Here is a 26,033-nt window from a genome sequence, read left to right as displayed (position 1 = left end):
AGTGATTGTGAGTGATTAGTGGTTATGAGTCAATTTACCTCATCTGTATGACCCAGTGGGACTGCCACCAAAGTCAAATCATATGTAAACTCCTTCCTGGAAGTTATTCTTGGAATGGTCTTTCTTTGTGTTTTGAATACAGTAAACCTCCTACCTCAAATGTAGTCAGTTCTGTCTATCTATTTATTTAGAGAGTGCGCAAGTGACAGGGGAGGGGCAGGTGGAGAGGGAGGGAGAGAGAGAATATTAAGCAGGCTCCATGCTTTGTGCGAGCCCAATATGGGAATCATTCCCACAACCCTGGGATCATGACCTGAGTCAAAAGCAAGAGTTGGATGCTTAACTGACTGAGCCACCCAAACACCCTTAGTCAATTACTTCTGGAAAGCCAGTGGAGTTTACAGTAGAAGAGAAGAGCTTTGTATTTTCATTTCTGAACCAGCATCTCTTGAAAAGGTACCAATTCATACTGTCATTGAAGTTGCCTTAGAAGTTGAAGGTACCATTGGCCAAGTTTTCAGTGCCAAAGCATGCCTTTGTAAAAATGCAATGAGTTATGTATGGTTCTGTTGAGTTTCTTCATCAAAGCAGCAAAAGCAGTTGGGTTAGCAAAGGATCTTAAGTGCTTATATTTGTGCACAAGTATTACACTTTTTCTTTCAAAACTTTTTCAAAACCTTAAAACTTTTTCATTCAAAAGTAGTGAAATTTGGAACTGGTCCACAGACCTAAACAACTTATGTTAATTTCTAAAAGGTGCTAATAAGATAATGCACTTTATAGATAAGAAGTGAAGGTTGACAAAAGGAAGAAATGTCAGTCATTTAACCTTGCTGCACCCTGAAGGGAGATGGCTTCCATTTCTACCATTTTCTGTTGCAAAATACTTGAATAAATGATGAGAGATTTAGAGAAGATGACATCATTTGACAAGATACTACTTTCCTTACCTTTCTTTACTCAAAGTCGTAAACCAGCTCCATCATCCATAGAATTCCTACTTCACTAGAGTTTCTGTAATCAAAGATGACTTCTTTGTCATCGCCTGGTGACTAAATACTTTGAGATAAGCCTTCTATTAAGGAAAACATAAGTTTTCATAAAGTTTAGGCTTTTTAAGTCAATTTTTCATGAAATATCAGGTATATTTTGAGTTCATTAGGTAGAAGATCTGTGCCTTCAGCTTAACTGACTGGAAGCTTGATACACAAAGCTGACTTTTGTACCCCTCAGTGTTCATCAGTGAAAGTAAAAGTTTTGTACTTTCTGTGGCATTATATACGCTTAAGCAGGCCAAAGGTATATACATGAAGAGATGTCCATAATTGTAACATAAGGTATATTTCCTTTTATTCCTATCAGTAAGGCACTGTTTTTGGACATTGTAACATGACGTGTCATCTCGTGCCTGTAAGCATTTCTTAATGTTAATACCATAAAAAGAAAATAAACAGTACCTTAGCATGAATTTTAAAAAAAGCTTTCACTTGGTAATGTCCCCTTTGAAACTATAAATTATCTGATTTTGATATATAAATTCATCTGGGAAACTCATTTAATATATGAACTCATATCTGTTTCTATGAATTTGCCTATAGGCATCTGACATAAGTGGAATTATATGGTATTTTTTCTTTGCGACTGGTTTATTTCACTTATAATGATCTTAAGATTCATTCCTGTTACAGTATGTGTCTGAATTTCCCTTTTAAAGACTGGGTCATATTCTATTTTATTGTATATGTAGACCACATTTTGTTTATCCATTCATGTGTTGGTGGACACTTGGATTGCTTCCACTTTTTAGGTGCTGTGAATTATGCTGCTGTGAATTTGGGTGTACAAATAGAAAGCTTTATATTTTAATAAACAGACTATTTTATGCCATTCTGATTTTGGAATTAAAAGTTTTTTTTTAATACAGTTTTTAAATTTTATTTTGAGAGAGAGCACATGTGCATGCATGCAGCGGGGAGCGGGGAGGCCAGAGAAGGAGGGAGAGAGAGAATCCCAAGCAGTCTCCGCACTTTCAGTGCATAGCCCAGCATGGGGCTTGAACTCAGAAACTGTGAGATCATGACTTGAGCTGAGATCAAGAGTCAGACCCTTACCTGACTGAGCCACTCAGGTGCACCATATAATGCTGATTTTAAATGGCATTAAATACTGAAGTGCTTCTTTTATTTTTGTTAAGTTTTTTTTTTTTTTTTTTTGAGAGAGAGAGAGCTTGCACGAGAGGAGTGGTAGGTTAGAGAAAGAGGGAGAGAGAGAATCCCAAGCAGGCTCCTTGCTGTTAGTGTGGGGCATGATGTGGGCTTCAGTCTCAAGAACCATGAGATCATGGGGTTCCTGGGTCATTCACTCAGTTAAGCATCTGACTTCAGCTCAGGTTATGATCTCACGGTTTGTGGGTTCAAGCCCCACGTCAGGTTCTGTGCTGACAGCTCTGAGCCTAGAGCCTGCTTCAGATTCTGTGTCTCCCTCTCTCTCTGCTGCCCCTTCCCCCTGCCCACTCATGCTCTGTCTCTCAAAAATAAAAATAAACGTTAAAAAAAAAATAGAACCGTGAGATCAAGACCTGAGCTGAAACCAAGAGTCTATCGCTTAACTGAGTGAGCCAACCAGGTGCCCCTGAAGTGTTTCTTTTTTAATATGGTTCTTTTTTGTATTACTATTTGCTTATTTAAATGATCACAGGTAGTAATATTTTAACATCAAATTAAAGTGAGTTCAGACATTTCATATACTATTTAAATGATTTTTGGTTTTTTTTTAAGTAGGCTCCACACCCAACGTGGGGCTTGAATTCACGACCTCAGGATCAAGAGTCGCATCCTTTACCCACTGAGCCAGCCAGGTGTCCCCTTCGTATACTATTTAATCACTAGTTCATTTTAATGATAAAGCCATTAGTCTATTAATGCTTAGATAGTGGATGTGGATGTAATGGTAAAACCATGGTCTATTAGTGCTTAAATAGTGTAAGTGGAGTTTTTTGGAATAATCCCTAACCCATGTCTCCTCTATCTTAGGCATCTTTCAACCTCATGTACGGCACCTGCTGGTTTTGGCAACCCCTGTGGATATAGTGATTCTTGGACTTAGCTATGCTAATTTACAAACAGGTATAGCAATCCATATGTGGTATTTTTAAAATAAACATGTTAGCCAGTTTAATATAATTAAAAGCTAATGTTTTTGACTAAGTTAACTTTCCAGAGTATTTGCTCATAGCAAAATAATATTTCCCCACAGGGATGGTACCTTTCAGGTTAGGAGCTTCACCAAACAAGTATTTTGAATATGTTTACCATATTAACGTACACTCCTTAAATGTACAATATAAAATGGTAGTAAAAGAGAAACAGTTGACACTAGCGAGTTTTTCCAGCAGTGCTTTCAATTTCTTCGTTTCTAGTTTTTTGAATAGCCATTTTAACATACACAATACCGAAATGTACATTCTTTCCTTTAACGTAAGAAGACCTTGGTTTATTACTAGTACATTCAGTGGTTTCTTTTGCATTGTGGCAATCTGGGTGAAATGTTGAACTTCAGTGACTCAAATTAATGATTATTACTATCACATCCTTAGGCTTGTTTGTAAAATTTAATAATTTGGGAGAGTTTTTGATGTTGTATAATGTTACATATATTAAACTTATTATATGTTATAAATTTTTTATGTATGTACATATTATAGGTTCTATTTAACTTGAATAAATTGTATCAGACTTTTTATAATAATTTAAAAATTATGTTCTACAAGCTTTTGGATAGATCAATAAGAATTCAGTAAAAATAACAATTCTGAAGATAATGCAGTGATTGTCTCAAACTTTAAACAAGCTCATAAGCTGATTCCTGTGTTCTTTCTTTAAAAAAAAAATAGGTTCTGGAGTTCTTAATGACAGTATGTGTGGTGGAATGCAGTTGCTTCCAGATCCCTTATATTCTCTTCCCACTGATAATACTTACCTTTTAACAATAACTTCCACTGATAATGGCAGAATTTTCTTGGCTGGAAAGGACGGCTGTTTATATGAAGTAGCATACCAAGTAAGTCTAGCATTTATAAACATTTTTTTGTCTCTCTTGATTTTTTTCATTTTTAGGGATAGATTTTGCTTTTGTTTTCTAAGTATATAAGCATACTAATAAATTCTTAGGGAAAGTATTCATACATACAGTTAAAACCATAGTCTTCCATTGACTATACCATGCCTGTGAAACCCAGTCCTCTCTTCTAGAAATAAATAGCATTATCAGTTCTGAATATTATTTTTTTAGAAAATGATCCACTGATAATTGTAAGTATAGCTGTGTATTTATGTATGTCTATATATACACACACACACACACACACACACACGCACGCGTATACAATTACATAATGTACTTTTCCGTATGTATGCTTTTACTTAGGTTATTACTTATTGTTACGTTAATTGGCTTCTCACTAAATTGTTTCTTTGTGATTACTGCATATTTGTCTGTAAATGCAGACAATTGTTAACAATTTTCTTCTTCTTCTTTTTTTTTTAATTTTTTAAAATTTATTTTGAAAAAGAGGGAGGGAGGGAGAGAGAGAGAATCCCAAGCAGGCTCTGTGCTGTCAGTGCAGCCTGAATTTGGGCTCGAATTCATGAACTGTGAGATTATGACCTGAGCCAAAATCAGGAGTCAGATGCTTAACTGACTGAGCCACCCAGGCGCCCCTTAGCAAATCCTTTCTTGATGGACTTCTAGGTTTTCAGTTTCTCTCTTCACAAATAATGCTTTTGCAGGCCTCCGTTGTATATGTGTAGATACTTTTTTGTTTAGAGACTTTTAATTCTAATGGTTGGGTTATAGAGTATATGCATTTAAAATTGTATTTTCATGTTTTCATATTGCCCTCTAAGAGTTTTAGACTCTTAGCAGGCTTCTGTGAATGTACCCCACCACCAACCCCCACTAATGCTACTATTATCAAATTTACTAATTTTGGCCGATGTGATTAGAGGGAAATTTTTTTTTTTTTTCTGGTTGAGTTGAGGGAGGATCTTTTCATGTATTTTTGGTCATGTATGTTTTCTCTACTCTGAAATGCCCTTTTATGTCTTATCCCTATTGTATTACTGCCTTTCTCATAAGGTAAATGTTAGGGAACTGATAAAGTAACATTCTTAGAGTCACATAATTAGTGGCAGAGCTAGGACAACAACCTGGTCAGCTGTTTTTTATATTACATAGTATCTCTTACCCATTTTCTCTTAGCTTTGTTCATTATCAAAAAAGTAAGGAGGGGCACCTGGATGGCTCAGTTGGTTGAGTGTCCGACTTCGGCTTGATCATGATCTCGTGGTTCAAGAGTTTGAGCCCTGCTTTGGGCTCTGTGTGGACAGCTCAGAGCCTGGAGCCTGCTTTGGATTCTGTGTCTCCCTCTTTCTCTGCCCTCCCCTGCTTGACCTCTGTCTCCCCCATGGCAAAAGTCAGTCATTGAGAAGTACACTGTAGATTGTGATTGTGATGGCTGCTGCTGTTAAAATTTCTTTTTAGCTGAAGTGGGAAGAGATGATACAGGTACCTCTCTCCTGTGTTCTTTGAGCTCTTATAAACTGCACTTATTTGCTTTACTACTTTTATTTTTTATTTATTTAAAATTTAAAAAAAATTGTTTTTAACATTTATTTATTTTTGAGAGAGAGCATGAGCATGGGAGGGGCAGAGAGAGAGGGAGACACAGAATACAAAGCAGTCTCCAGGCTCCGAGCTGTCAGCCCAGAGCCTGATGTGGGTCTCAAACTCACACACTGCGAGATCATGACCTGAGCTGAAGTCAGATGCTTAACCAACTAAGCCACCCAGGTGCCCCTATTTTTAAATATTTATTTTTGAGAGGGGTGGGGAGGGGCAGAGAGAGGGGGAAACACAGAATCTGAAGCAGGCTCCGGGCTCTGAGCTGTTGGCACAGAGCCCGACGCAGGGCTCAAACCCACAAGCCCTGAGATATGACCTGAACCGAAGTTGGATGCTTAACCTACCAAGCCACCCATGTGCCCTTGCTTTACTGCTTTTAAATAAAAGAATTTTTAAGATAACTAAAATATGGGTGTATTAACAGCACTGTGAGGTTTTGAAATAGCTGATTTCATTGAGAGCAGTGATATGATTATGGCTAACTACATTTTCTGTTTTTAATTAAAGGACTAAACAATATTCTGAATAGTATGTCTATTGACAGTTGTTGGTATTTCATTACCATTTGGGGATTTTTGTACACATGGGTATATGGTAGTTGCTTTGATGGGTGTACCTACATTTACAGGTCTTCCTTCTTTCAATTTTTCCTTTTAAGGCAGAAGCAGGTTGGTTTAGCCAAAGATGTAGGAAAATAAACCACTCAAAGAGTGCACTTTCTTTCCTTGTTCCTTCATTGCTACAGTTTACATTCTCAGAAGATGGTAAGTAGAAAACAATAAATTTGGCAAACAGGTTTTTTTTTTTAACAGATTGTTGACTTCACAGTTTTCTTCTGAAATTCTTTTTTTTTTTTTTTTTTTTTTAATGCTTATTTATTTTGGGGCTCGGGGAGCAGAGACAGAGACAGAGAATCCCAAGCAGGTTCTGTGCTTGTGCCTGACTTAGGGCTCAGACTCACAAACCATGACATGACCTGAGCCCAGATCAAGAGTTGGGCACTAAACTGACTGAGCCACCCAGGTGCCCCCAGAAATTCTCATTCTTAACTGAAAGTTTGTCTTATTAAATAACATTTGGTATATATTCATAAGGTGTTTAAAGGAAGAAGAGATTATAAAAATAGACAGTGTTGGTTTTATTCCCAAGTTCCTATGAATGTAGCATCACAGAGCGTGGGTCTAAAATAGCTGTATGTACTTAGACCAATACTGTGTATATGTGAGAGAGAGAGAGAGAGAGACCTCTAATACATGTTTTGTCTGTCTAGAACAAATTGAATATGAGTAAATGAATATATCTGAGTTTTTAATAGAATTAGAGATTTAGGCAGGTGAAATAATTAAAAACTAGTGAGATAAGATAAATACATTCAAAAAACATTGTGACTGAAGTTTTAAACTTTTTCCCTTCACACAGTGATTCATTAAACTAAACTGGAAGTTTCTTGAACACACTGAGTATAATTATTTCTGTGTTTCTAGCATATAGTAAACAGTCATTAAATGTTGGATGAAGAAATAAGAATAATGTAGAGTTTTTTTTGTCTTATAGATCCTATTCTTCAAATTGCAATTGATAATTCTAGAAATATTTTATATACACGATCTGAGAAAGGAGTAATACAGGTAAGTATTAATATTACACTGCCATTTAAGTGGGGGGAAGAACATCCCTGTTTTTAAGAAGGAGATTCAGTTACTCTTAGCCTTTTCCTATAGGCTATGTGCTTTTTTAAAAAACTACTTCTTGGGATGCCTGGGTGGCTCAGTCAGTTAAGCATCTGACTTAAGGTCATGATCTCATGGTTTGTGAGTTCGAGCCCCACGTCAGGCTCTGTGCTGACAGCTCAGAGCCTGGAGCCTGCTTCCGATTCTGTGTCTCCCCTCTCTCTCTGCCCCTCCCCTGCTCAGGCTCTGTCTCTCTCTGTGTCTCTAAAATGAATAAACGTTAAAAAAAATTCTTTAAAAAAAACTACTTCTCAGGGTCCCTTTATTGTGAAATTTTAAATCTCTGAATGTTACCAAATCTGTTTGAAGTGCCACAATTAAAGGATCCCTGAAAAGGAGGAGTCTCTTTAATAAAATATTACTTAAAAGATTATTTTGTAAAGTACACATGGGTTATAGTTATGTTTAAGTGGGTACAATTTTTTATTCACAGGTTTATGATTTGGGCCACGATGGACAAGGAATGAGCAGAGTTGCCTCAGTTTCGCAGAATTCTATTGTCTCTGCTGCTGGAAACATTGCTAGGTAATATGTAATTTATTGTCAGACATTTCATTTACAGGCATAGTTAAGCTATTTGTGTACAGCATACTAAGATTCTTTTCTCTGCAAAATATCTCTAAAAGATCAGGAATGCTGAAGGAGATGACACTGGAGGCTCTGTTTGAGCTGCTAGAGAAAAGACTCTTAATTCTGAAGTTGGATGGTTTGAAACAAGGCAGACTGGTTTTACAGTGTAAAGTACACTTTGACATGTTTAGGTTGTCTGTACAGGCAATTACAGGAGTTATGACTAAGAAACTACATGCCTCAAAGTTCCCCACTTGTAAACACTCCAACCTTTTAACAGGCCTGCGTTGTATAAGATTAGTTGGTCTGATAATTGACACAAGTGCCCTTTGGGAATACAGGAACTTTACAGTTGTATTGTCCACATTGTATTCTTGAGGAAACTAAAACTAATGAGTGTGATGATTTATCTGAAGTGTGACTCCTCGATAAATACTAGAATCAAGGCTACAGCCAAGTCTTCAGACACTATACACTATGATTTACATATATCACAACTAATTTAGCTCAAGTGCGAAAATTCTCTTCTTATAACAAAGGCCTCAAATTTTCAGCTTCAGTTTTCTGTGTGCTTGGGTCATTGCTGCATTGAGATATCCTAGTGAAAAAATCAATGTTTTCTTTGCTTTTCAGTGACAAAAAAAATTCTCAAGGCAGACCATCTAAAACAAAGTTTTTCCTTTTTCGGCTCCCCACGTTTTTTTGTTTTGTTTTTTTTTTTTTTTTGGAATTGTTTTCAAATCCCAGAAAAACTAGAAGAGCAGCATGGTAAAAACTGATACACCCTTTATCCAAATTTAACAGTTGTTAACCATTTTCCCTTATTTGCTGACTTTCTTATGAACTACTTGAAAGTAACTTGCAGACATGACTTGACATGACTTTCCTCCTTACATCCTTCAACCTTCATTTCCCAACTCTCTTATATAAGCACAATACCAATTCCACACCTAAAATAATTAATAATTTTGTGATACTATCTTGTAATTATACAGTTCATATTAAATTACTTAATAGTTCCAGAAATCTCTCGTAACAGTTTTTCTTTTCATTTTTCTCCAGATTCAGTCAGAGCCCATGAATTACATTGGTCATTTGTCTTATTGACATAGAACAGATGTCTCACTGTCTTTCTTTTTCCCTACATTTGGTGGGGTGCTGGAGTCTTATTTGTAGAATATCTCATTTTCTGTATTTGTCTTTTTCATTGTCATTAGATTAAAAAAATAGAGGGGCGCCTGGATGGCGCAGTCGGTTAAGCGTCCGACTTCAGCCAGGTCACGATCTCGCGGTCCGTGAGTTCGAGCCCCGCGTCAGGCTCTGGGCTGATGGCTCGGAGCCTGGAGCCTATTTCCGATTCTGTGTCTCCCTCTCTCTCTGCCCCTCCCCCGTTCATGCTCTGTCTCTCTCTGTCCCAAAAATAAATAAAAAATGTTGAAAAAAAAATTAAAAAAAAAAAAAATAGACAATTTTTTTTTTTTTGGCCAGTATTACATAGATGATGTGAACTCCTTGTAGTGTTACATCAGTAGGTACCTATTACCAGTTTTTGCACTATGGAATACTTGGCTAAGGTGCTGTTTACCAGGTCTCTCTGTCATAAAGTTTCATTTTTCCTTCTTTTTAATTAGTGGTAATCTTTACAATGATAATTTGATGCTCTGAGAACCCCTTGTTCCTCATTAACCATTTACCCAATGGAATTAGTCTTTTATGATCTTTCAGAAAAGGGTTACTTGTAACAATATTAATGTAAACTCATATTCAGGGGTTTTTGCTGGCGCTTGCTGCTGTTGTATTAATTTTCTAAGAAGTTAGTCTTATTTTAGCATATTAATATATTTAGTAGACCATTTTAAAAATAAACGTTAGTTTTTTTCCTTTCTTGTAGGACCATAGATCGTTCTGTTTTTAAGCCAATTGTTCAAATAGCAGTGATTGAAAATTCTGAATCGCTGGATTGTCAGTTATTGGCAGTCACACATGCAGGTATGTTGTTTAATTTATATGTCTGCTATTGCTGTTAGAACTTGATAATCTTCAGATTTGGAAAATTATTATTAGATATATATTTTTACTTGTGTATTAATTATCAATCAATTATTAATAACTCATAAAGTTAAAGATTTTGAAAATTAGAAATTTTTCCCTGGTTCTTTCTCCTCATTTTATAGATGTAAAGCTAGGCCTAAAAAGTAAAGTGGCTAATATTCAGTGATGGAGCCTGAATAGGAACAAGGACTCCCTTGGCTTAAAGTTGCAGATTGTTTCTACTAAAATGTGTTTCACCTGTCAGTTCCAAGTGACAGCTTCTTAGAAATCTACTTCAGGTCATATTACACATGAGGACTTTGCATCAGTCAGGAAAGTGATGTGTGGCTTCAACAGGTGTCTGGTGTTACTCTGTGGAATTGCTTCAATAACACATATACCTCGGGATTTTCATTTTCTGTTACTGATGTGTAATTTTACTCCATCATCAGGTGTAAGGTTATATTTCAGCACTTGTCCATTCAGACAGCCATTAGCACGACCTAACACATTGACACTGGTTCACGTTCGCTTACCTCCTGGATTCTCAGCATCTTCAACAGTGGAAAAACCTTCAAAAGTACATAAAGCACTTTACAGTAAAGGTAAATTCTGAAATACTATCAGATTTAAAATTGTTTTTTTTTAATTGTTAAAATTAGAATGTCTTTTGAGCCATTTGAAAATAACAAATTTTCCAATAAAATTTAGAATGTTTTAGTTTTTTACCTTAATTATGGTTTTTTCAACGTTTTTTTTTTTTTTTTTTTTTTTTTTTTTTGGGACAGAGAGAGACAGAGCATGAACGGGGGAGGGGCAGAGAGAGAGGGAGACACAGAATCGGAAACAGGCTCCAGGCTCCGAGCCATCAGCCCAGAGCCTGACGCGGGGCTCGAACTCACAGGCCGCGAGATCGTGACCTGGCTGAAGTCGGACGCTTAACCGACTGCGCCACCCAGGCGCCCCACCTTAATTATGGTTTTAAAACCTAGAACCTTAATGGACTTAAGGCTGATGTCACTAAAGTCAATATAAAGGAAAGAAGTTAGCGGGAGGGGCTGGAATTGAACACAGCAGACTAAATTTCAAAATCAAACTGTCATGTCAACTAGTATTGCTAAAATGATGCTTTTATAGTCTCTTTTATCTCTGCCATTCCACTAGTTTAGCTTCATCATTTTTATTCATGATGTGTTTGGGATAACCAGTACATGAAATTCTATTTCATTGAATATTAGATACCATTGACTGAAAGTGACAACATTTTTATGTACTAAATATGCTTTTTTAAAGTTAATAATTAATTCATAAGCCCATTGATTAAAAACTATATCCTAACTTTAGAAATTTTAAGATGTTGGGGTACCTAGGTAGTTCAGTTGATTGAGCATCTCTTTTTTTTTTTTTTAATTTTTATTTAATTTTATATTTTTAATTTACATCCAGGTTAGCATATAGTGCAACAATGCTTTCAGGGGTAGATTCCTTGATGCCCCTTACCCATTTAGCCTATCCCCCCTCCCACAACCCCTCCAGCAACCCTCTGTTTGTTCTCCATATTTAAGAGTCTCTTATGTTTTATCCCCCTCCCTGTTTTTATATTATTTTTGCTTCCCTTTTCTTGTGTTCATCTGTTCTGTGTCTTAAAGGCCTCATATGAGTGAAGTCATATGATACTTGTCTTTCTCTGACTAATTTCACTTAGCATAATACCCTCTAGTTCCATCCATGTAGTTGCAAATGGCAAGATTCATTCTTTTTGATTGCTGAGTAATACTCCATTGTATATATATACCACATCTTTATCCATTCATCCATTGATGGACATTTGGACTCTTTCCCTACTTGGGCTCTTGTTGACAGTTCTGCTATAAACATTGGGGTGCATGTGGCCCTTCAAAACAGCATATCTGTATCCCTTGAATAAATACCTAGTAGTGCAGTTGCTGGGTCATAGGGTAGTTCTATTTTTAATTTTTTGAGGAACCTCCATACTGTTTTCCAGAGTGGCTGCACCAGTTTGCATTCCCACCAGCAGTGCAAAAGAGATCCTTTTTCTCCACATCCTTGCTAACATCTGTTGTTGCCTCAGTTGTTAATGTTAGCCATTCTGACAGGTGTGAGGTGGTATCTCATTGTGATTTTGATTTGTATTTCCTTGATGATGAGTGATGTTGAGCATTTTTTCATGTGTCTGTTGGCCATCCGGATGTCTTTGGAGAAGTGTCTATTCATGTGTTTTGCCCATTTCTTCACTGGATTATTTGTTTTTTGGGTGTGGAGTTTGATAAGTTCTTTATAGATTTTGGATACTAACCCTTTATCTGATATGTCGTTTGCAAATATCTTCTCCCATTCAGTTGGTTGCCTTTTAGTTTTGCTGATTGCTTCCTTTGCTGAGGTCCCAATAGTTCATTTTTGCTTTTGTTTCCCTTGCCTCTGGAGATGTGTTGGGTAAGAAGTTGCTGCGGCCAAGATCAAAGAGGTTTTTGCCTTTCTCCTCAAGGATTTTGATGACTTCCTGTCTTACATTGAGGTCTTTCATCCATTTTGAGTTTATTTTTGTGTGTGGTGTAAGGAAGTGGTCCAGGTTCATTTTTCTGCATGTCGCTGTCCAGTTTTCCCAGCACCACTTGCTGAAGAGACTGTCTTTATTTTTATTCCATTGGATATTCTTTCCTGCTTTGTCAAAGATTAGTTGGCCATACGTTTGTGGATCCATTATTCCTGGGTTCTCTTTTCTGTTCCATTGATTTGAGTGTCTGTTTTTGTGCCAGTACCATAATGTCTTGATGATTACAGCTTTGTAATATAGCTTGAAATCCGGGATTGTGATGCCTCCTGCTTTGGTTTTCTTTTTCAAGATTGCTTTGGCTATTTGGGGTCTTCTCTGATTCCATACAAATTTTAGAATTATTTGTTCTAGCTCTGAGAAGAATGCTGGTGTTATTTTGATAGGGATTGCATTGAATATGTAGATTGCTTTGGGTAGTATTGACATTTAGCAATATTTGTTCTTCCTATCCAGGAGCATGGAATATTTTTCCATTTTTTTGTGTCTTCCATTTCTTTCATAAGCTTTCTATAGATTTTTCACCTCTTTGGTTAGATTTATTCCTAGGTATTTTATGGTTTTGGGTGGAATTGTAAATGGCATCGATTCCTTGATTTCTCTTTCTGTTGCTTCATTGTTGGTGTATAGGAATACAACTGATTTCTGTGCATTGATTTTATATCCTGCAACTTTGCTGAATTCATGAATCAGCTCTAGCAGTTTTTTGGTGGAATCTTTTGGGTTTTCCATATAGAGTGTCATGTCATTTGCAAAGAGTGAGGAGCATTTGACTCTTTATATCAGCTCAGATCATGATCTCACGGTCATGAGATCAATCCCTACATTAGGCTCTGCATTGAGCCTAGAGCCTGCTGGGGATTCTCTCTCGCCCTCTTTCTCCCTGCCCCTCCCCCACTTGTGCTCTCAAAATAAATAAATAAGCAAACATTTTTAAAATAGAAAACTTCAGGGGCACCTGGGTGGTTCAGTTGGTTGAGCATCCGACCTTGGCTAAGGTCATGATCTCCTGGTTCATGGGTTTGAGCCTCACATCAGGCTGTATGCTGACAGCTCACAGCTTGGAGCCTGTTTCGGATTCTATGTCTCCCTCTCTCTCTCTGCTCTTCCCCCAGTCTGTCTGTCTGTCTGTCTCTCTCTCTCTCTCTCTCTCTCACAAAAATAAATATAAACACTAAAAAATAATAGAATCATGGGAATCTACTCCCGAAACCAAGAGCACACTATATACACTTGTATACTATAAGTGTACAAGTACACTTATAGTATACAAGTGTATACTATAAGTGTACAAGTACACTTATAGTATACAAGTGTATACTTGTACTATATACACTATATACACATGTTAGCTAACTTGACAATAAATTATATTTAGGGGAAAAAAATAGAAATTTTAAGATGTGAAAAAAGTGTTTATCCAAAAGAAATGAAGTAGAAGATCTGGAACACTTGATGATTCTACCCTACCAATAATTATATGTCCTTTTAGGGGATTAATTTTCATTTATTTTGTAACTTATTTACTTACTGTGATGCACATTATGTATATGTGTTATATGTATTAATATTAGTAACTAATATTACTAATTAAGGTAATTAGGGATGCATATTATTTGGCATTCCATAAGATTTTGTGTTTTAAACTTTAGGTATTCTACTGATGGCAGCCTCAGAAAATGAAGATAATGACATTTTGTGGTGTGTTAACCATGATACATTTCCTTTCCAAAAGCCAATGATGGAAACCCAGGTAAGTTATCCTGAGAATCTTAAGGAACTTTTTATATATTTTATAATATTAACTGAAGAGTAAAATTGTAAGAATCTTTATGTTGTGATATTTATCTTGAATACTCATATATGATTAGAAATTGAAAATAAGTGAATTCTGTTAATTCTTTGTTTTTCCTCTGAGGTTGGTTAATCATTAAAAATATGTTTTGACATTGGAGCCCTTTTAGAATGGTTTTCATAATGTACCCCAAAATGCATGTTTTTTCTGAAATGACTTTTGTCCCATTTAAATATATTAGATTTTCAGTTATGTAATTATGAGGTCATCCACTATAGTTATGACTTAGAATTTTATCTTAATGATGCCTTTAATTTATAGTTCTGCCTGCATTCAAAAATTTGTTTAATTGTAGAAATTTTCAAGTGTGTACAAAAATAGAATGATAAATCGAACCCCCATAATTAAAGAATTACCAACCCTTTCCCCATCTTGTTTCATATCTCTCCCCTGCATATACAAATGTACACACACAAACACATGGTTGTGTTTTAAAAGCAGATATCACCACATATTCCATGATGTCGACACGGAGTTCCTAGGTAAGGTTTGCCGCCCCGGCCTGCCTTGGCCCAGTCCCACACCTGGGCTGCTCATCTCAGCCCTCAGCATAGAAGGAGCTAAGGAGAGGCCAGTGCCACCAAGAGTATGGCTAGGGGAGCCATCTATGCTCCTTCCCATTGGTATCTCCTATTTACCCCTATCTGTTAATCCTAAATGCCCTCGCATAACCCATGCTGCTTGGCCCCTGAGGATGCTGATCAAACCAAATAAATATACTCCTTTTGGAATCATCTCTTTAAAGGCATTTTTGGTTCCAGCTGCTGCCAACTGCTTCCTGGTTATTCTCAAACTTAAGCCCTTTTAGTTATGAGGAGCAGGAAAGGTATGTAGATGACAGGAAGAAGAAAGCATCCCCAGGGATGGGGGCATGGTTTGAATGGGCTCTTCCAAGTTTCTGACATGGCCCAGGGAGCTGGGGTAGAGGGTAGGTATGGAAGCAAAAAGCATTTTTCTCATTCTTTTTTTTTTTTTTTTTTCCATTATTTAAGCTTTACTGAGCACTGGCTATGTGTCTCATCCTGTGGTAGACTGTGAGGATTCAGAGCTCATTAAGATACAAACCTTATCCTGATGGAAGCACATTGTTAGAAAGTGCAGGTTTGAATTCTGGCTCCCATTTCCTTAAAGCTGTGGCTCAAAGTGTTTAATGTATCTGTGGCCCTCAATTACTTTGTCTATAATAGGTATAAGAATACTGCCTTTGTGGGTTTGTTGTAGGATTAAATGAGTTCATGTGTGTAAAGCACTCAGCATACTGCCTGGCATATATGAAGCGCTCAATAAGTGATTAAAAATGATAACTGTTATTTTTTTTAGCAAATACTATGCATCATATCCTTTCATTTGTATAATACTTGTTCCCAAATATGGACTTTTAAAAAGAAAAACAGTTACCAAATATAAATGTAGTGCATGGACTTTAACCAAATTATACTCTCCCCAAAACAGCTATATAAGACATTAGAACAATGGGGAAATTCTGTATTGACTGGGCATTAGACTATTGTTAACATTCTTAAATGTTACAGTAGCATGGTTATCTAAGAAAACACCCTTATTTTTAGGAGATGCATGGAAAAGTATATAGCAGTGACATATATCATTTTCAAGTGGTTCAGTTAAAAACATATATATATATACACATATATTTATTTATATATGGCAAAATGCTAATAGTTATTGAATCCAGGTATTGGGAATATAGACATTTATTGTGCTTTAAACATTTTTAGAAGTTTGAAATTTTTTATAATAAAAGTACTTTAGAAAATTAAAACACTTTAAAAAGAAGTAGCTTAGAAAGCAAAAGCTTCAGAAGAGAACAAAAATCTGTATGTCAACGAAGGGAAATATTAAACCTATCCAATCTATCCTGGAAAGATGGTAGGATATGGTTTTTGGTTATTGAAAGAATTGTAATCCTAGTAAATACTGTTCACAGTTAATCTATTTTTTAAATGAAGTTTATGTATTTATTTATTTATTAAAAAAAATTTTTTTTTAACATTTATTTATTTTTTAGACAGAGAGAGACAGAGCATGAACGGGGGAGGGGCAGAGAGAGAGGGAGACACGGAATCAGAAGCAGGCTCCAGGCTCCGAGCCATCAGCCCAGAGCCCGACGCGGGGCTCAAACTCACAGACCGCGAGATCGTGACCTGAGCTGAAGTCGGAGGCTTAACCGACTGAGCCACCCAGGCGCCCTATGTATTTATTTTTGAAAGAGAGGCAAGAGAGAATCCCAAGCAGGCACCATGCTGCCAGTGTGGAGCCTGACCCTGGGCTCCACTCCATGACTGCAAGATTATGACCTGAGCTGAAATCAAGAGTCGGACACAACCGACTGAGCCACCCAGGCACCCCTGTTTACAGTTAATCATAAGAAAATTTTGCCTCTGCCTTCTAGTATGAAAGATTATTGTCATAGAAGATGGCCTTATTAGAGGAATAGACAGTAGAACGTTAAATAGAAACTTGAGAATGTTCACATTCATGGGTTATTAATTTATGAAATTCTGCATTTTCTTAGAGATTAGACCTATATATTTTTCCTTTTTACAAGGTTTTGCTTTATGTAACTTTAATAACAGGTATAAAATGTTTATTTCTTCTGTGTAGATGACAACCCGTGTTGATGGTCATTCATGGGCTCTCTCTGCAATAGATGAATTGAAAGTAGATAAAATTATTACACCCTTAAATAAGGATCATATTCCCATAACTGACTCACCAGTTGTGGTACAGCAGCACATGTTACCTCCAAAGAAATTTGTTCTCCTCTCAGCACAGGTATGTACACGTTCTCTTAAGGTGGGGTCAAAAAAGCAGTGTTTAATGTTAAGATATTCTGCAATATTTGCTTAATAGGGTCATTTACTTAAGTGCTTCAGGAAGTTTTATTCTTAAAGATATTCTTAAGGAATAATTTGTTAAGTACCAAAAATGCAACAAAAAACTTGTTTATAAAGTGTTATACTTTTTCTGAAGCAGCATTTTTTAGTACCAGTGTTGAGTGGCATAAAATAAAATAACCCAAGTTTTTTGTAATTCTCGCTTATTAAAAAACATTGTTTGGTATTTGTTTTTTGAATAGTAATGCATTAACAAAATTCAAATGGCATAACAGGGAGTACGCAGAGTAAATCCTCCCTTGCAATTGAGGTCCCTTCCCTACAGACCCATGTATGTCATCAGCATCTGTGTGTCCTTCCAGAGGTGCAGATGTACAAACTATAAAATAATGGTAGTGTATTCTATACACTGTTTTATATCTTGCTTATTATATTTCAGATATATACTTTAGAGATCTTTCCATATAATCATATAAAGAACTTTCTCATTTTATGTTTGAAAGGTTTTCTTTTATATGCATGTGCCATATTTTATGAGGCCCCTATTAATGGATTATCTGTTGCTGTTTGTAATGCTACAATCTTGTGCATGTATCATTTTCTGTTTGTATGAATAAAGCTGTAGCACTGCATCTGCTGGGTCAAAGAATATGTGCATTTCTGATTTTGATAAATGTTGCCAGATTCCCCTGTATTCATACATATATGCATATATTCAATACTGATGAATATTGAGTGCCTATTTCCTTACATCTTGTCCCAACTATAATACATCATTTTATTAAGAGTAAGATGGACAGTCTTTTTAAATGTTTATTTTTCTATGAATATCTATTCCTATTTTATTGAATTTTCTTTTTCTTTTTGATTTATAGAAGCTCTTTATTAAGGAGACTTTTTGTAATTTTAGTGTCATATTTTTCCTAGTTTCTCATTTTGTTTATTGAGATTTTTCCCCTAGGGATGAAGCATATAAGTAGTCAAAATTTTCTGTTATCTTTGGGAATTATGAAATTAGCAAAAAAACAAAAACAAAAACAAAAACTTCCTCATTCTGGGGTGTATAAAAAGTTCACCTATAGTTTATTTCAGTACTAGTATAGTTTTATTTTGTCATTTAAATCTTTGATCTGTTTGGAGTGTATCTTGGTGTATGATTAAGGATCCAGCATTTTTTTCTAAATGGACATACTTATGCCAACATGATTAATGGATAGTCTAACTTTAATCCTCTGCTCTGAGGGACACCTTTTATCATATTCTAAATTCGAGTGTTTACTTGAACCTATATCAGAACTTTCTAAATCTAATAAGAAAACACTGACCTTCACCAAAGAATAAATCCCAAATTAATTTCAAAGGCTCTGGCTCTGTAGATACGACATTTTATAAACCTGTGTTTTATGCCTGGTGATAGTACATGCCCTATGAACATGTCATGTGTCTTACAGAGCAGTGTTTTCTTCTTTAATTTTGTTTATGGACGTATAGATCTAGTATAGGTTGGGAATTGAAATGTAGATGTTCCTTTTGACTGGTTTGCTTGGTATTCTTGAAGGATTTTGTTTTATTGATTTTATTAAGTAAAATACCAGGGTCAGTTGATCCAGCCATGCTCTATAAATCTATTATTTATGTATTTATGTGGTTTTTTTTTTAACTTCTTAGGGGAGTCTTATGTTTCATAAACTTAGACCTGTAGATCAACTGAGGCATCTACTTGTGAGTAATGTGGGTGGAGATGGAGAAGAAATTGAAAGGTTCTTTAAATTACATCAGGTAATTATTTGTATTTTTTTTAAATATATTTTAAACAATGAAACAATGGGAGTCAAAGCTCAATTTTATGTAAGTTAGGATCAAAATACTATAATTAACAGGCAATCTTAGCAGCCTTCCTTTCTTTAGTCACTATGTATATACTAATATTTGGGAGCAGTATTAATAGGTAAAGCTTATGCAGTAAACTCAGATTTCCATTTGTTATTGATAAGTTCTTATTAAAGTATACTAGTAAGAGACTGATGTTCTAACTTATATGATAAAACACAAGGCATTTTTTATGAACAAATCTTTTTTTTTTTTTTTTTGCCAATGACCTGAGGAAAAAATTAGGGGCAATAGTGATGGGGCCGTTAGTATTTCAGAGCCACAGCTACAATTGACAAGGTAAAACTCAGAAAGCTTAAGATCAAGAATATCAGATCAAAGTTAAATACAGAGACACTGGATTCAAATCACCAGCTCCACCACAAGGGCAGAGTACTTGAATTCTGTGGGCTTCAGTTTCTTCATGTGTAAAACGTGCATTCGATAGGGGCGCCTGGGTGGCTCCGTCGGCTAGCTTCCAACTCTTGGTTTCGGCTCAGGTCATGATCTTAGAGTTCGTGAGCTGAAGCTCCTTATAGGGCTGTGCACTGACAGTGTGGGGTCTGCTTGGGATTCTCCCTCTCTCTCTGCCCTTCCCACACATGCACGTGTTCTCCCTTTCTCTTGCTCTAAATACATACATACATACATACCAACCAAAAAGTATGCATTATAGTAGTATATGGTGTGGGGATTGATATATGTTGTCCTCTTAAAATAGTACCTGGCACGTGACAGGTACTCAATAGATATTAGCTACTGTTGTTATTTTCTAAAAGGTAAAAAGACCATGAGGAAAAAAAATTAGGGGAATAAACTAAAATAGAATCTAGATAAAAAGAAAAAGAAAGGACCCTTTAATGATAGTGCCTATGATAAATTTTCTCCTTTTTCATACCACCTGATCTCATTCACTTAGCAAATATATATTGAGCACCTGCTCTGTGCTAGGCGCAGACTTAAACACAGGGTACAGCAATAACCAAAACTTCTTTGTAAATGTTTATGTTTGGGGCGCCTGGGTGGCACATTCGGTTGAATGTCCAAATCTGGATTTCAGCTCAGGTCATGATCTCTCAGTTCATGAGATCGATCCCCACATAGGACTCTGCTGACAGCACAGAGCATGCTTGGGATTCTCTCTCTCCCTGTCTGTTCCTCCCCTGCTCATGCTTTCTCTCTGTCAAAATAAACATTTAAAATAAAATATATATATATTTTTTTTAACAGGAAGACCAGGCTTGTGCAACTTGCCTTATCCTTGCTTGTTCCACTGCTGCTTGTGACAGAGAAGTATCTGCATGGGCTACTCGGGCTTTCTTCAGGTATATGTCCGTTTTCTTTTGTTCTTGCCCACTTTTTTAAGTGGTTGCATTGGCCAGCATGATGGTTTTTAAGGGCTTGCCAAACAGTTGAGGAAGTATTTAGGCAAGTTACTAAAATTCTTTTGCAAAAGGTTGAAATCTGGAAAGATTATAACACTAATGGAAGTTGCTAGATTAGCACAATGTATGAATTGTTACCCTTGCTCTAGGTAACTTCTGTCTAATATTCTTTTTTCACCTCTTTCTACTCCAGTTACTATATCTTTTGTATTTCCTGTAACACTCTACCGACTCTGCTTTATTTGTATCATTGGCATTGAGGGATTCTGAATCACTTTAAGGAAACTTGGTATCAAAGAAATATTTTTATTTGGAAAATATTTAGCTAAAGATAAGAATTTGAAGTCTGATTTGTTTAAAACAATTTTTCCAGTGCTGTCTAACCATAATCTGTATAAAAATTACAGTGTCATATACTCTTAAGTAAATTCTGGATAGTACTGACCCTTCTTAGAAATTGCTAGAGTCCCTTATAATTCTTTCTGGTAGAGATTCAAGTCAACATTTATTAAGTATTATAAATCTATGCTTATATGTAAGCATTATAAACACAATACATAAAGTCTCTAGTGTTTAAAGGATTTATTTGGGAGCTAAGCAAGACTTGGAACAATTCCAGCTTTTAAGGTGGATAATTTCGCTGAATAAGATTAGCTTTTTTGTCACAAAAACAGGTATGGTGGTGAAGCACAGATGAGATTTCCAACCACTCTCCCTGCTCCAAGTAACGTGGGTCCCATCTTAGGGTCTCCTGTCTACGCTAGTGAGTATGAAACATTGAAATGAGACTATTTCTTTTTTTTTTTTCAACATTTATTTATTTTTGAGAGACAGAGCACCAGTGAGGGAAGGGTAGACAGATGGGGGAAGGGACACAGAATCCAAAGCAGGCTCCAGGCTCTGAGCTGTCAGCACAGAGCCCGATGCAGGGCTCGAACTCACGGATCGCGAGGTCATAACCTGAGCCAAAGTCGGACGCTTAACCAACTGAGCCACCCAGGTGCCCCAAAATGACACTATTTCTTTTTTTTTTTTTCTTTTAATTTTAAATGTTTTTATTTATTTTTGAGAGAGACAGAGTGGGGTAGGGGCACAGAGAGAGGGAGGCAGAGGCGAGCTCTGTCCTGAGAGCAGAGAGCCCGATGGGGTCTCGAACTCATCAACCGCAAGATCATGACCTGAGCCAAAGTCAGACACTCAACCAACTGAGCCACCCAGGTGCCCCGAGACTATTTCTAATAGTTTGAACTTTAGAAACTATGTAGTTTCCATATAGCATATTTTAACGAACAAACCTTTTCATTATATCTTGTTTACTGCTACTGTTTTATTGGGTGAATAATTATATAGATGTCCAACTCTTGAAAGTGATGATATGGTAACATTGAGTTCTTTATGTTAGAGAACAAATAATACATAACCAGTGTATTTACAGAACTCGTTTGACATTCAAAAGGAAGGAGGTGAATGATTTAATGAGTAAACCCCCACCTCAATGTTTTCCAAAGTGGAGATAGTTAGAAAGTTCCTGGGAAATAAGAGGAGTCTCTAAATCTTGAATATGTCACAGATGGTACCACTCCTCACTCGTGCTTAGAAACAGCTTCTCTAATTTCATCAGATTTAAAGGATTGAGAAATTATTTTATAAATCTTTATATTCTTCTTTTCAGGTTCTCCTATTCCTAGTACTAGTTCATACCCAAATCCAACATTTCTGGGAACACCATCTCAAGGTACTTGTGTTCTTTATTTTACATTGCTATACTATTTGAAGAGCTAACACTGTTATTATCCTAAATACTTAGTTAAAGATTAACTTGCCCTATTTAATACGAATCACATCCAAGCAAGTATTGACATTTGGCCATGAATGCCTTTGCATAGGAACACCTTTAGCAGTGTACCTGGAAAGCTCCTTATTTGGGTACCAGGATTTATTTAGCCATGTCATCTGTATAATTAGCTCTGTTTGACTCCCAGTTTAAGGAGTAGTGATTGCAAGCTTTCTTTCCTTTTATCCTGCAGGCTGACACTTGAAAGCCTACCTGGGAGCATCCATCCAAGTCTGAGTCTCTTCTTTTCAGGGAAAACCAAATTCAATATCTGTTTATACTAGTATTTTTGTAAATATTCTTACCTTTGGATCTAGACACGCAGGCTTGGGTTATTGAGAATTCTGAATGTTTAAGGTTAAATTTAAACGTCTGTCTTTATTATGTGCATACAAGGTGTACACCCTCCTGCCATGTCAACACCAGTGTGTGCTTCAGGAAATCCAGCAACTCAGGCCGCAAGTATGACTTGTATGGCTGCACCAGAGATCGTGTACTCTGGAAAACACAATGGTATTTGCATCTACTTTTCTCGAATCATGGGGTAAGTTTTGTATGGAATAACCCAACTATTGCTCACCTTGTCCCATTTTGTGTGAATATTTTTAACTCTAAATTTGGGCCATCATTTATTTCTGTTAAATTTTACTTACAGTTTTAGTTCATTTGTTCATTAATAAGATTGTATTCTATTGTTTAACTTTTTTATCATATAACCACCTATATTTGTTGCTGTGGTTTACATATATGCATATGTATACACGTACATATTAATACGTAGTGTTCCAAACCACTCCATAACTCAGTGACATGTGTCTGCAAGTCAGCTAGGCAGTTCTGGTCTTGGCTAGGCTCACTCATTTATATGCAATCAGCCATGAGGTTGAAGAGAGCTCTGCTAGTCTTGGATTCGCACATGTTTAGGGTCATGTTTGTATGCTGGTCTAGAATGGCATCTGCTGGGACAGCTGGGTTGTTCTTCACATGGTTTCATCCTCTAGCAGGTTAGCCGGGGTTTATTTACTTGGTGGTAGCAAGGTCCCATGAAAAAGGGTAGAAATTGGCAAAGCCTCTTGATAACTGGGTTTAGATTTGGCTTTACCATCACTTTCACTTCATTCGCTGGACCAGGGGAATGTCTCCAGGCCAACCTAGATTCAAAAATAGAATCCAGGGGTACCTGGGTGGCTCACTTGGTTGAGCGTCCAACTCTTGATTTCAGGTCAGGTCATGATCTCACGGTTTGTGAGTTCAAGCTCTGTATCAGGCTCTGCGCTGATGGTACAGAGCCTGCTTGGGATTCTCTGTCTCCCTTTATCTCCACCTCTCCCCTGCTTGTGCGCGCGTGCTCCCTCTCTCTCTCTCTCTGTCTCAAAATAAACTTTAAAAAAGAGTCCATTGAAAAATGGGAAATACATTCCTTGTTATGAGAGGCACATCGAACTCATAAAGGATAGGTATAAGGAGGGATAAAGAATTACAACATTTTTGCAATTAGTCTGTCATATCTAGTTAATTGTCCTGTCTGCTGTGTATTTGTCTTAGATTTGAGATGTATGCTTTCATTTCAGTCATTTGCTCAAAAATGTGAAACACTGCAGCACTCCTTTATAAGTTTGTTTTTGCATTATAAGCTTTCTTGTTTATAATTCACTGCCCATCGTGTTTTGATTTTTCTTCGACAGTATTATGTAAAATATCTTAGGTATGTCAGGTTTAGACATTTTCTTGTTTTCCATCTTTTGGATAACTTCATGAAATGTTAAATGAAATCATTGCTGTACTTTAATAAATACATAGAGAGGAATTTAGTACATATTGTAATTGTTTTGTTTATATGGCATAATTGTTAAAACATGTTTTTATTTCAGAAATATCTGGGATGCTAGTTTAGTTGTGGAGAGAGTATTCAAGAGTGGCAGCAGAGAGATCACCGCAGTAAGTGTGTCGTATAATAGTATTCCTTTGTTGCGATGTAACCAGTTTATGCTGTTAATTGGATAGATTGTTTCACATTTCTTGATGTTATAAAAAGATGCAGTGGGCATTCTTTTGTGTACATGTCCAATAAACTCCTTGCCCAGGTCTGTCACTTATAAAATGATGAGTAACTTTCTTAATATTTCAGTCTGATACTTCACTAGAAAATGAGAATAATAAGACATCTTTCTCTTAAGGTTGTTTTAAGGGTTAAGCAGAATAAGTCCTAATACTTAATATTACTCAAAGCTACTATTTAGTGCTTTGCTTATATGCCCCCCCCAAAACTCCACAGACCAAGTACTGATTTCCATGTGTTGGTATACTTTGTAGAGTGCTTTAAAAAAAGATTCTTTAAAACTTTGTATTAACATAAATTCAGGTAGTAAAATTCTTTTAACATAAAATAGAAATGCAATTTATTTTAAGCTTTTTCTTTTTAAATTGGAAAGATACCAAATATCTTTTCAATTCTGATACTCTTTTAAAAGTTCATGTTTCTAAGAATAAGAATGTATTTACTTAACATAGTATATGATTTCATTTATCTGAAGTTCAAGAACAGGCAAAGCTAACCTGTGGTGATAAGAAAAGTAGTTACCTGGGATATGGAATAACTAATGACCAGGAAGGAGCATTAGAGAACTTTTTGGGTATTAGAAATATATTGTGGTCTGGGCAGTGACTGTATTAAAAACGTAAAAAGCTATCAAGATGTTTGTTTAAGGTGTACTGATTTTACTGTCTGTAAATTATACCTAAATCAAATCAGAGCAGGACAGGAGGGATGTGGTATCTAACCCTTTATTCTGGTCATGAAGCATAAATTGATAAATAATTACGTTTTTGAAGATAGGATACTTCAAAATTGAAAGTTTACATTGAGTTACAGATATAAAAGTATGTGTTTTACATATATACTTTTTCAGTGTTTTAAAACTTTGGAAAATACTTTTTTTCCTTACAGATTGAAAGTAGCGTTCCCTCCCAGCTGCTGGAGTCAGTGCTACAAGAACTAAAAGGTTTGCAAGAATTTCTAGACAGAAACTCCCAATTTGCAGGAGGACCATTAGGAAATCCAAAGTAAGAATAAATAAGATTTATTTACTCATTTTCCCTTTTTTCTCCAAGATATAGTTCACATGTTATAAAATTCATTCTTTTAAATGTTTAGTTCAGTGGTTTTTAGTATATTTATGAGGTTATACAATTATCACCACTATCTAATTCCAGAACATTTTCATCACCCCAGAAAGAAACTCTTAACCCATTAGCAATCACTCCCTGTCTTAGGCTGCAGTAACAGTAGTACCATAGAATGGCTTAAACAACAATCATTTATTTCTCACAGTTCTGGGGGCTGCAAGTCTGAGATCACAGTGCCAGCATGGTTGGGTTCTGGTGAGGACCCTCCTCCTGGTTTACAGATAACTGTTTTCTTTGTGTGTCCTCACATGGCAGAGAGAAAACGAGGTGACAGGTTCTCTGGTCTCTTCTAAGGGTGCTAATGTCATCGTGGGGGCTTCACTGTTGTGACCCCATCTAAACCTAATTACCCCGAAGGCCTACATCCTAATGCCGTCAGGTGGGAATCTGGTGAGACACACTCGGTCCATAGCTCTCCCCGTATGGACCGACACACTCGGTCCATAGCTCTTCCAGCCCCTGGC

The 26,033-nt window shown here is 36.3% G+C and overlaps 1 protein-coding gene across 1 annotated transcript in view; it reads left to right on the top strand.

Annotated features, from left to right (window-relative positions):
• NUP155 (nucleoporin 155) overlaps positions 1-26,033 on the top strand; it is a 67,310-nt gene that overhangs the window by 5,799 nt on the left and 35,478 nt on the right. The window contains 16 exon segments of the mRNA XM_053906940.1: positions 3,033-3,125; positions 3,893-4,059; positions 6,341-6,446; positions 7,237-7,310; positions 7,846-7,937; positions 9,874-9,971; positions 10,466-10,618; positions 14,238-14,338; positions 17,063-17,233; positions 18,964-19,074; positions 20,395-20,489; positions 21,224-21,312; positions 22,222-22,284; positions 22,780-22,927; positions 24,255-24,321; positions 25,331-25,446. Coding sequence (XP_053762915.1) covers positions 3,033-3,125; positions 3,893-4,059; positions 6,341-6,446; positions 7,237-7,310; positions 7,846-7,937; positions 9,874-9,971; positions 10,466-10,618; positions 14,238-14,338; positions 17,063-17,233; positions 18,964-19,074; positions 20,395-20,489; positions 21,224-21,312; positions 22,222-22,284; positions 22,780-22,927; positions 24,255-24,321; positions 25,331-25,446 — 1,744 coding nt within the window.

The sequence above is a fragment of the Panthera pardus genome, unplaced genomic scaffold (assembly GCF_024362965.1).
Source record: "Panthera pardus isolate Hobbes unplaced genomic scaffold, ASM2436296v1 HiC_scaffold_2, whole genome shotgun sequence".
NCBI lineage: Eukaryota > Metazoa > Chordata > Mammalia > Carnivora > Felidae > Panthera > Panthera pardus.
This window is presented reverse-complemented; position numbering and strand designations above follow the sequence as displayed.